The sequence below is a fragment of the Camelina sativa genome, chromosome 16, assembly GCF_000633955.1.
Source record: "Camelina sativa cultivar DH55 chromosome 16, Cs, whole genome shotgun sequence".
NCBI classification, from domain to species: Eukaryota; Viridiplantae; Streptophyta; class Magnoliopsida; order Brassicales; family Brassicaceae; genus Camelina; species Camelina sativa.
Window position 1 is genome coordinate 15,295,044 of NC_025700.1, and position 11,104 is coordinate 15,306,147.

The window sequence follows — 11,104 nt, forward strand, 5'->3', positions numbered from 1 at the left end:
AAAAAAAAAAAAAAAGGGTGTGTTTGCGATTTAGTACGTTTTGGAAATTAATAGGATAAATAGTACAGGAACTATTCAAAATTGGCATATTAGTACAAAATACTTTTTGTGTAATAGCTCTACAGTGAGAGAAAGAAGTAATGTCGGATATGAGTAATGTCGGATATGAGTAATTTGGTTAAAATTACAAAATAAGGCTGCTGTATTAGTGTGTGTGAGAGGAAAAAAATTATTTATTTTTTATTTACTTTTTTCCTTTTTTTTTTATTTTTCAAATAATTTTTAATATAAATTTTTTAGAAAACTTCTTAAATATAAAAAGATCTAGATTTTTTTCTTTATAATTTGATATGAATTTTGTTTAATATTTTTTAAATATATTATATTATCTATATACTATTTTAAGTGTACAGATGTTTATACACTTTATTAAGTGTACAGATGTCTGTACACATTATTAAATGTACAAATTAAACAAACTATATCTGTATACTTGATAATGTAATGTATATAGGTCTGGGCATTCGGTTAACCATTCGGTTTCGGTTCGGTTGTATTCGGTTTCGGTTATTTTGGATATAGTAATATAGTAACCATTTGGATATTTTTGAAATTTCGGTTTGGTTCAGTTCGGTTTCTTTCGGTTCGGTTTCGGTTTGGTTATTTAAATAAATAACCATAACTAACATAAATTATATTAACATTAACCAAATAAACCAAATATAACCAAAACTAACCGAATATAACCAAAATTAACCAAATATACAATAACAAAAATACAAAAAAGGGAAAAATATGGATTCAATTTTACAAAATAGTATTTAACTTTGTAAATTCAAAATAATAACATTTACATATATTGATTATTTAAAATATTTAATTGTTTTGAATCTAGAAATAATTTATATTTTAAGTTTATTTTATAGTTTTGCATAATATTAAGTATATAATATTTGATATCTTCTAGGTTTTCGGATATTTCGGTTAACCATTTAATTGTCGGTTCGGTTCGGTTCGGTTTCGGTTAGTTTGGATATAGATTTTTACTAACCATTCGGGTATTTGAAGAATTTTGGTTCGGTTCGGTTTAGTTTTTTTTTGGTTCGGTTTCGGTCGGTTATTTGGTTATCGGTTATTTTGCCCAGCCCTAAATGTATACAGACATATATACACTTAATAATGTGTACAGACATTTATACTCTTAATAAGGTGTACGGATACAAAATTTGTATTAAATATATTTAAAATCATCAAACAAAATGCATATCAAATTATAAAGGCAAAAATGTAGATTTTTATGTTTCTGGAATTTTTGGAAAAACAAATTTACATTGATATATATTTTAGTTATAAGAATTGAAGGGTAGTATAGAATAAAAAATAAAAAAAAAAAGTAAAAAAAAAGAATGGGATGAATAATTGTACAATGACATAATTAGTAATTTGGTAGTTTTTGAAATGGCAATCAAGGGAGATCAAAATTGTGCAACAATATTTTGTGTGGATTTATCTAATTGTAAATAGTGAATGTGTTGTTTTCACAATTAAGTTTTAGAAACGTATGTTTTTCCTATTATCCCAAAAAAAACATGATATGTTTGTTTAAGTACTTGTGCCGGTGAGAAAATGGTTAACGCTTGACCAAATGTGAGAAAGCAAGCTGTCATTAGAAAAACCCCACATTCGGCTATGATTGGTGTGACATAGATTCTTATTAGCAATTCATTTTTTAAGTTTTTTTCCCATTTTAAACTAATCCATATTTGGTTGCTGCTCCCTAATCTTTTTGGTACAAAGTTTGTTTACAATGTAGGATTTATGTATTTTATCTTATTCGTTTTTGCCAATACTTAATATTATGAATCAATAATGTAAAAACATGATAAAAGTTCAAGAGGCAACTGTTTTTTTTTTCTTTTTGTTCTGATATATCAACAAGATATTTTTGTACCATGTAGATGAAAGATAATATAGGAAGTTTGAATAAATTGAATCCACGAAATCCGTTTACACAATTTATTTGCAGTTGATATGAATCGAAAATATTTTGGAGTGCTTAAACGAATTATTCGCGACTCGCCAGTAATAATTATGGGGTTTTGCATCAAAAGCATACTTGTAGTTTGAACAAAATATCGACTATAGTATAATTATAAATTTTAGTTTCTAAATTAATAAGAAAATAAAATTGGCAAAAGAAAAGTAATAATAGTAATAATCTTAACCCTTAAAAACAAGCAATCTTTATAAGTTTCTGTTTTTAGTATTTGTATTGTTTAATTCAGTTAAACGACAACGTTCTTACGACATTGGGCACAGTTTTAAAGGACTAGTGTAAAATTTGTCGCTTACAACAAAACTTTAGGAGCGGTGAGATTTGTTAGTTAGTTGTTACACATTCTTCTTGGGATGTGTCATGTGTGATGTGATCCTCGTCGTCATCGCAAACGAAAAAGGAGTCTTTCGTCTACGTCAGAAACAAGTGATCAGGTGTTTTTTCTTGTTCAAACGCCTATAAAAATCTTACGCTAGAGACCAGAATTATAAAAAAAAACTTACCTTTGGCTTTAAGCCTTGTACAGAGAAGGGTCAATGTCCAGGAAGACGAGAAAAGGTTACTTATGAACATGGTGCTGGAGCTTCCACAGGACCACACATCTATTGCATTTAAGATCCACTTTGGGTTGTCAAATGTCATGACAAGATCAATAGTAAGTTTTGTAAGCAATGATCTCTCCATGGTCTTATTTGTTTCATGATCTCACTTCAGTTCTCACGCAATACAAGTCTGGACAAGATAAGTCCCGGGAATGTTTTGGTGCCCTCTTCATTCTCTTAAGCCTCTGTATCGACAAACACGCACAAAATCACTTCCCTTCCTCTGTTTCCCCTGCTTTTTCCATCTGACTTCTTGATCATCAATTACACAATGCTCTTACGTAAACATTTCAGGTTGTTAGATCCATGTTTCAAGACCAAGGACAATAAAGAAACGTAGAGGCTTTGCCACTAGCACCTACTGACTATACTTGGGTTTGAGAAACTCAAATTAGTAAAATCACTAGTTCACCATCCCATCTGGAAGCATATATAGATAACAAAGGCTTAACCTTTCTCTTTCTTGATGATGAGAAAATGTGAAATCCTAATTCTCCTTTTTAGGAATACAAACATAAAGATAGAGAAGAAACAAATCTATTCAGTCATATAGGAAACTAATGGTTTCCAGAGTCACATAAGAAAAAGAGAAGAAATTTTGTTACATTACTCAGGAATAGTACCAAGCTTTGGTCGCCAAGCTCTCTGAAGAAGCCGCTTGCTGAATCCGAACCAAGCAGGTGTTGTGTCAGTGGACTCACATTGTAAACTAGCAGCTGCATTCAATCTAGCTGCCATGGCTGCAAGAACTTCTTCTTTTGTTTTCCCTTTCCGTCTCTCCTCTAACTCCACTTCTTCGTCTTCTTCTTCTTTCTCTCCAGAAGACCAAGAAACGAATAGGTCTTTAAGTTTGCGTCCAGCTACATCCTTGTGGTTATGATGAATCAACGGCTGCTGCTCTCGGCGGCTCGGTGACGCAAGGCTCAAAAGAATCTTTAAGGTTGTCTTCTTACGTCGAAGCTGTACCAAAGGACTTGTCCTCGGACTCGGGCTTCGTGTAGGGCTTTGTGCCGCCACTCCGCACTGTGTCCCCAAGAACTTGAATCTTTGCAACGTAGCCATGGGATTTGGAAATGTGGTGGAAACTTTGCTTTCAAGTGAGGTTCATATAAATAAAAGAATCCAAAAACTTGGCAACACTAATAAAAGAAAAAACTTTATCCTTTTGATTCTTTTGAAGCAAGTCTTTGTCTCGAAAGTGTGTGCTTTGAATTGGAATTTTTGTGGACCGTCAGGACGTAGTTTCCAATTAAAATTCTAAATTGTGTCATTATTGATGAGATATTGGCATATGGAGAACCAGAGATTGATCGAGATCGAAGGTCGAGATGACAAACCAAAAAATATGTAAATTATGAAGATTGAGAAGAATCTAGAATATATAGTTTAGGAATATTTACATTTATTTAAATGTATTATTTATATTTACATTATCTTAGTTTATGAAATCTCTTGTGTATATAAGAAAACATATAACATTATAATTATGAAATTCTAATATAATTTTTCCTCTAACACATTATGTGTCTTTATTCTCATCAAATCCTTCATGAGAGTTTGAAAATGATAAAGTGTTTGTTTATTCGATTCCTTTTGCTTTTTCTCATGTTGTTTTTGCTGTTTTACTTTTTTTTTTCATCAATGTGATTGTGCATAGATGGAAGAATCATTTGCTATTGGTTTTTATTTTTACCCCTTTTTTTTTAATGAGAAAGCAATAGTGTGAGAGTTGATGAGAGACAGGTGTTTTTTTGGTCATAGATTTTTATTAGAATTCTTGTCGTGTACATTACTGTGTTTAGAATGAGACAGTACTGTTAGTCTTAGTGGAGATTTGAAGGGAAAAAAGGTAAGTTTGAGGAAAATGGGAATTTTGGAGATTTGATGGTCAAGAAAAGAATGAATTATTATTGTAACAGAAACTTTGGAATATTGGTGAGTGGTGACAACAAGTCTTATAAGAAGAAAATAAAAAGAAAAAAAATATTCTATATAACAATAAATGCACTTCTGCTAAAAAAAACAGATTATGATTTTAAGGGTTTGTTTCTTGTGGTGATATATGTCCACTAAAAGAAGATAATGTTAATGATGTTGTGGAGTATACAAAAAAAAAAAAAGATGTTGATGAAACAGACACCCAAAATATTAAGAGAATAGCAATGTTGTACTTGGTCGTGGATAGTTTGTTTGTGCAGCTGATTATAATCGTGTTTGACCTTATTGGGATCGTTGTCTTTCTGTTTTTGTGTTATCGTTGTTGTGTGTCGGTGCTGCGGTGTTCTCTCCAAGGTTGGCTTTGAAGATTCTATAAACGAAGTGGTAAATCAAGAGAAGTATATATGTTTGATTAAAGGAGTGTGCTTAAGTTACTTGTTTGCTGATTTGTTCTACTGGATTTGTTGATAATGAACTTAACAAACTTGAGTGTCTATTTGTTTTAAATTTATCTTGCCGCATCCAGTTCTTTTCTTTCATTTTGGTATAAGTGCATATTCTCGATGATAGACGACTTTTTTCAGGATTTGTTAAAATGTGAGGCTGTGAAAGACGTTCAAGAAGTTGTAAATACAACCATAATTACAACTAGGCATATAGAATCAGTGACGAAACAAGGATTTACGTTCCATTAGAAGAAGCTCACAGTCTTGATAAGATATACTATTTGATGAGCTGTTGGAGTTCACTAGGCTTTTGAGATGAATAGTTATATTAAATTAAAAAAAAAAAAAACTTAGATGATTAGCTTAGCTTAATATCTGATGCAACCATCCATATACAAAGCGCCCTTAGTGTTGAATTGTTGATATAGGCCATGCTTAGTTCGAGTTGGGCTTTTCGAACAGTATACTTTGTATAGGCTATTTTTCAGACCATTGATGACATGTGTTTGTTTACGTTTGGTTGGGGGAGTCAATTTTTGGGCTACAAATTGGATCGTTGAAGTTAAAGCCTCCTTTTGAACCTGATTGGCCCAAATCTTAAACTTTTCCAGGTTGTCAAATCAGCCTTCATTAAAACCATTCGTTCATTAATCTATTCGACTGTTCCTATCCAAATCATATAATCATTTTACATATTCTAATAGATAACTATTCTAATAGGTGACTACTTACTTGCACTTTCTTTCACTGTCCAACATACTTCCTAACTTAACTTTTCCTTTTTTATGCATGATAATCACAATCACCATCAGCACATCATTGTGATAACATCATCATCATTTTGTAGGAGATTTTTTTTTTCTTCCAATAAATATAAAGTAAATCTTAAACACAGTTTAATCTTTGGCAATATGTATTAACATGATTTTTTGTTTGAAAACAATCTACTAAGTACTACTTAAGATATTACTCATTAATGGTCGAATTAAGTAAGTGTTGTTTTAGCATTGTTTTCTATTTAAAAACAAATCTGGTTTTGGATTTTCAATTTAACTTTTCGCATATACAATACATAATCATTGTTAAATAGTTGATGAAATGATACTTCTTAAGGTTCAAAATACATACTGCACTAAAATCTTACACAATCCGAGAAAAGCCAAATTTTCACCAAGAAAACTAAACAAGTTAGATTTGCTTTGAAGACTATTGTAGAACACACAAGTTGTTTTTTGAGTAAAAATCAGAAACGTAACCGGATTGATAAGCCTCTTTCTTAGTAAGATTCAATCTGATTGTGCCTTGTCATAGACGTAATCGTGGCGTGCATCTAACCAGAAAAACGTTTATTGTGATTTAGACCAAATCTAACTCCAAGGTAATTCTGGTGGGAATCTATAGCCTATTAACGCATTTATTGTTCTTTTTTTTTCTTGTTCATTCAGGAGTCTACAACACGTGGCACCAAGTCTGTGGCGAACATGTCGTTGTTCCTAACATTGCAAATTGTCACAACTCACAAATGAGTTTCTTCTAGCACCTTTGCCTTTTCTGTGTTATTTAAGAATTCATTCATGAATACACAAACTATTTTTTCCAAAAAATTATACTTGTCTGTCCCAAAACTCACATCCAAATATGTAAATTTGACCAAAATTGAAAGAGAAAATTAATTATATAAATCATAGTCAAAAATCCTTCATTTCCAAAGCTTTTTTGAAGTATATATGTAAAAAAAAAATTCATGAACTTATTATAAAATCCCCTTTAAATAATAAGAAAATAAATGTGAATCTAGAAAAATTTGTATATTATGAGTTGTCAAATTGATTGTAAACTGGCTATGAGTTGTCTATATATATTGTATTATTCTTAAACAAAAACAAAAACAAAAACAAAAACAGCAAAAAAACAATCTTTTTCTCATCAATGATCCGCTTCACAAAGTAACCACCAAAAAAATTATTATGGACGCCTCAAATCCAAACCATATTTCAATAATTGTGAACAAAATATTGTGGTAGGTGGTTCAAACCACTCACAAATATTTACGATGAATTGATGATAATAAATTAATAACACCCAAAACAAAACAAAAAAAATAAACAATTATTTACTATTTTACTTTAACAAAAAAAAAAACAATTTATTTATTGTGGTCGTGAGATAGTTACAGACACNTAACCACAAAGAGAGGAAAAAAACAAAAGTAGTACAAATACAATAAAAATTTTAAAAGATAAACTCATGTGTTAATTTATAAATTTAACAGAAGATACTAATTATTTAGTTTATTGCATGTGTTAATTTATAAATTTAATAATAAACTTTTTAAATGAAAATAGATGTTTTAGAGATATTATGAGAGGAAAGTGTGACAAATGTGTATTAGTTATGAAAAAAAAATTCATAGCTTTATTTAGGTGTTGTATAGTCAACAAAGATAATTAAGTTTAATTTTTTTCAGTTCTGACTTGGTAGGAGGATGTATCAATATCATTTAGTTATACTTAACTNTTCTCTCTCTCTCTCTCGCAAAACTCTATTTTTATTTTTCTTTATCTCTTGTAACCAAAAAAAAAAAACACAACCCTATAATGGAGGTGCCGGTGATTAATAGAATAAGAGATTTCGAAGTTGGTATAAACTCGATTAACGATCCTTNGAACTTTATGTAATAAAATCTTGTCAATGTACTGATATTCTCAAATCGGAGTTAATAGATCACAATATCAATGATGGAATGACATGCCCTAATTTTATCATCATAAGTGGAATGTTCTTGGTAGAGATAATGTCACAAGAGAGGTATCATAGCAAAACGGTTCTTTCGGACAAAAATCTTATGCCGCAGTCGATCAATCAAAACTATACCTACGGTGGTTGTTCGATTAACCCAGTTGGGTGAGTTTTTATTTTGCTAAACTCATTTTGATGTCAATTAAATGCGCCGAACAATCAAACTTTAGCCAACATCTAATTTACAAATGTGTTTCATAAGGTCAACTGGATTAACTTATATATTAGAAACTTTTCAATAAAAGGCACTATTACTTTTATGTGGTTATGAAGTTTTAATACATCACTCTTTGTAGACTTTTATTTTATTCGTATGGAGACAGAAACGTGTTGATCTAAATACATTAGGCAAATGAAAACAGTCTATGTGCGAGAGACTTTGACCGCTTTGGATTGAACAGTTCTTTGATTTTGGAAGTCACGTCTCTTTTATTCGTGTGGTTCACATTTTCACGCAAACAACTCTCTCTTCAAGCATTTAACAAGANACACCAAGCTTACGGGTTTTGGAAATGGGGAGCTTTGATTATAGCGTTTCTAGCTTATTTCACCAACTTTGTTAGTAAACTCAACAGTTTAGTTGTTAGGTTACGAAAAAATATAGATGTCTCTGTCTCTTCACCAACGCTTTTTGATGATTACGATAGCGATTCCGATGTTTCTTGTTCGTCTACGGCGTCCTCGGATGATGATGAAGAAGAGGAAGAGGATGAAGATGACGAAGAAGATGAGGATGTTGACTCGATCTTTAGCCGGGTCAACGGAGGTTTCCGAGTGAGAGGATCTGATTATTATAACGACGATGATGGCGGTGAACGCACGTGGATGCGGCAGAGGTGTAGTGGTAGTTTTGGAGATTTGTTCTCGTGGCCTGATCTTGGTGGGATTGGTTCGAGTGGTGTTGTGAAGCTTTGGGATCATTTAGATATCGACGGTGGTGATGATGATGATGATGATGATCACGAGAATGTTGTGGCTACGTTTCTCAAGAATTGTAGCTTCACATCGTCGCAAGTTTTTCTTGCGGCGGAGAAGAACGGTGTCGACGCCGTTAAAGTGAAGGCGTGTGATCCACGCGCCGGTTTTAAGATGCCGGCGTTGCTTGCGGAGTGGAGGCAGCCGGGGAGGTTGCTAGGGAATATTATCGGGGTTGACGCCGGCGGAGTGGAGAAAGTGTACGTCAGGGATGATGTAAGCGGAGAAATCGCCGTCGGAGATTTGAGGAAGTTTAACGGCGTGTTGACGGAGTGTGAGGCTGAGACATGGTGGGACGCGGACGTCATTATCTCGGGCTGATGGATTCGGTTGACGAGAAGGATGCGATTAAAATAAGATTTAAAGTGGTGGGACGGTTTTGTCTTAAAAAGTTTGAAAGATTCAAATGCAAAAGTGTAAAACGAGAAACGACGATTGCAACATTTTGTAAATAACTTTGTCTGTTTGCTTTTCCTCTTGGAATTTTTTATCTTAAAAATTTCTAAGTTCGATTGAATGAATGATTAAACATCAGCCTCAAGATTCGTGTGTGTTTTGGTCGGTTTCTAGTTCACTTGTTCTCTGGCTCTATGCGTTGCCACTAGCCAATGTGGCCGGTTGCGAGTTTTGATGTGATGAGATTAGAATAAGACATAAAGTCAGTAACCACAAAGAGAGGAAAAAAACAAAAGTAGTACAAATACAATAAAAATTTTAAAAGATAAACTCATGTGTTAATTTATAAATTTAACAGAAGATACTAATTATTTAGTTTATTGCATGTGTTAATTTATAAATTTAATAATAAACTTTTTAAATGAAAATAGATGTTTTAGAGATATTATGAGAGGAAAGTGTGACAAATGTGTATTAGTTATGAAAAAAAAATTCATAGCTTTATTTAGGTGTTGTATAGTCAACAAAGATAATTAAGTTTAATTTTTTTCAGTTCTGACTTGGTAGGAGGATGTATCAATATCATTTAGTTATACTTAACTTTTTATTAAAATATTTGTCGAACTTTATGTAATAAAATCTTGTCAATGTACTGATATTCTCAAATCGGAGTTAATAGATCACAATATCAATGATGGAATGACATGCCCTAATTTTATCATCATAAGTGGAATGTTCTTGGTAGAGATAATGTCACAAGAGAGGTATCATAGCAAAACGGTTCTTTCGGACAAAAATCTTATGCCGCAGTCGATCAATCAAAACTATACCTACGGTGGTTGTTCGATTAACCCAGTTGGGTGAGTTTTTATTTTGCTAAACTCATTTTGATGTCAATTAAATGCGCCGAACAATCAAACTTTAGCCAACATCTAATTTACAAATGTGTTTCATAAGGTCAACTGGATTAACTTATATATTAGAAACTTTTCAATAAAAGGCACTATTACTTTTATGTGGTTATGAAGTTTTAATACATCACTCTTTGTAGACTTTTATTTTATTCGTATGGAGACAGAAACGTGTTGATCTAAATACATTAGGCAAATGAAAACAGTCTATGTGCGAGAGACTTTGACCGCTTTGGATTGAACAGTTCTTTGATTTTGGAAGTCACGTCTCTTTTATTCGTGTGGTTCACATTTTCACGCAAACAACTCTCTCTTCAAGCATTTAACAAGATATAGGCTTTTTTTTCTTTTTTTTTGGACAAAGAACAAGATATAGGCTTTAGTTTTACATTTTAGTTACACCTGATTGCTTTTAAAACTGTGAAAGAAAACTCTGGAATGTTAGTGTTATATGAAAGTGATGATATAATAGTAGTTGTTACGATAGTATTAATTTATGTTTACAAAAGTGATACCTCTAGAAAAAGACACTACACACACTAAAAGTTTTTGACAATAATATTTTAGAATACCCATTAATGTTAAACCAGTTAGGTGCAATTGTTTGACCAAAAATTAAAATAAATACATAAACCATTTTTGTAATCCATGAGATTGCCAGAAAATAGATGGCCAACTAGTTGACCAAGTTAAAAAGGCTTATGGTTACTACATCTCATTAAGTTACTCTTGTCTCTTTCTCCTTAATAATTTTCTTGTTTGGAATATTGCATGTAAGTAGACCATGTATTACTTAAGAGTGAAGACTCAATGAAGATTTGAAGAAAGAATGAATTTATGTATTATTCTGGAAACTTATTTAGTGTCACTAAGAAAAGTAGATAGATATTGTGGACTAAGAAAAACAAAAACAAATACAAGAATACTTGTAAGTAGGTATAGAGGATTGGAACTAGACGTATTTGCCAATGAATCAATGAT

The 11,104-nt window shown here is 31.9% G+C and overlaps 2 protein-coding genes across 2 annotated transcripts; one reads left to right on the plus strand and one right to left on the minus strand.

Moving 5' to 3' along the window:
- On the minus strand, positions 2,959–3,790 carry LOC104750660. Its single transcript, XM_010472491.2, has one exon. It carries the CDS (start codon positions 3,718–3,720, stop codon positions 3,265–3,267), a length of 456 nt encoding a protein of 151 aa, XP_010470793.1. The 5' UTR covers positions 3,721–3,790; the 3' UTR covers positions 2,959–3,264.
- Positions 7,566–9,357, plus strand: LOC104750661. The gene is made up of 2 exons (XM_010472492.1): positions 7,566–7,706; positions 8,287–9,357. Exons 1-2 carry the CDS (start codon positions 7,640–7,642, stop codon positions 9,135–9,137), a joined length of 918 nt encoding a protein of 305 aa, XP_010470794.1. The 5' UTR covers positions 7,566–7,639; the 3' UTR covers positions 9,138–9,357.

What these genes read in the sequence shown, in the direction of transcription:
- LOC104750660 (XM_010472491.2), bottom strand. Translation starts at nt 3,720, where the DNA reads ATGGCTACGTTGCAAAGATTCAAGTTCTTGGGGACACAGTGCGGAGTG.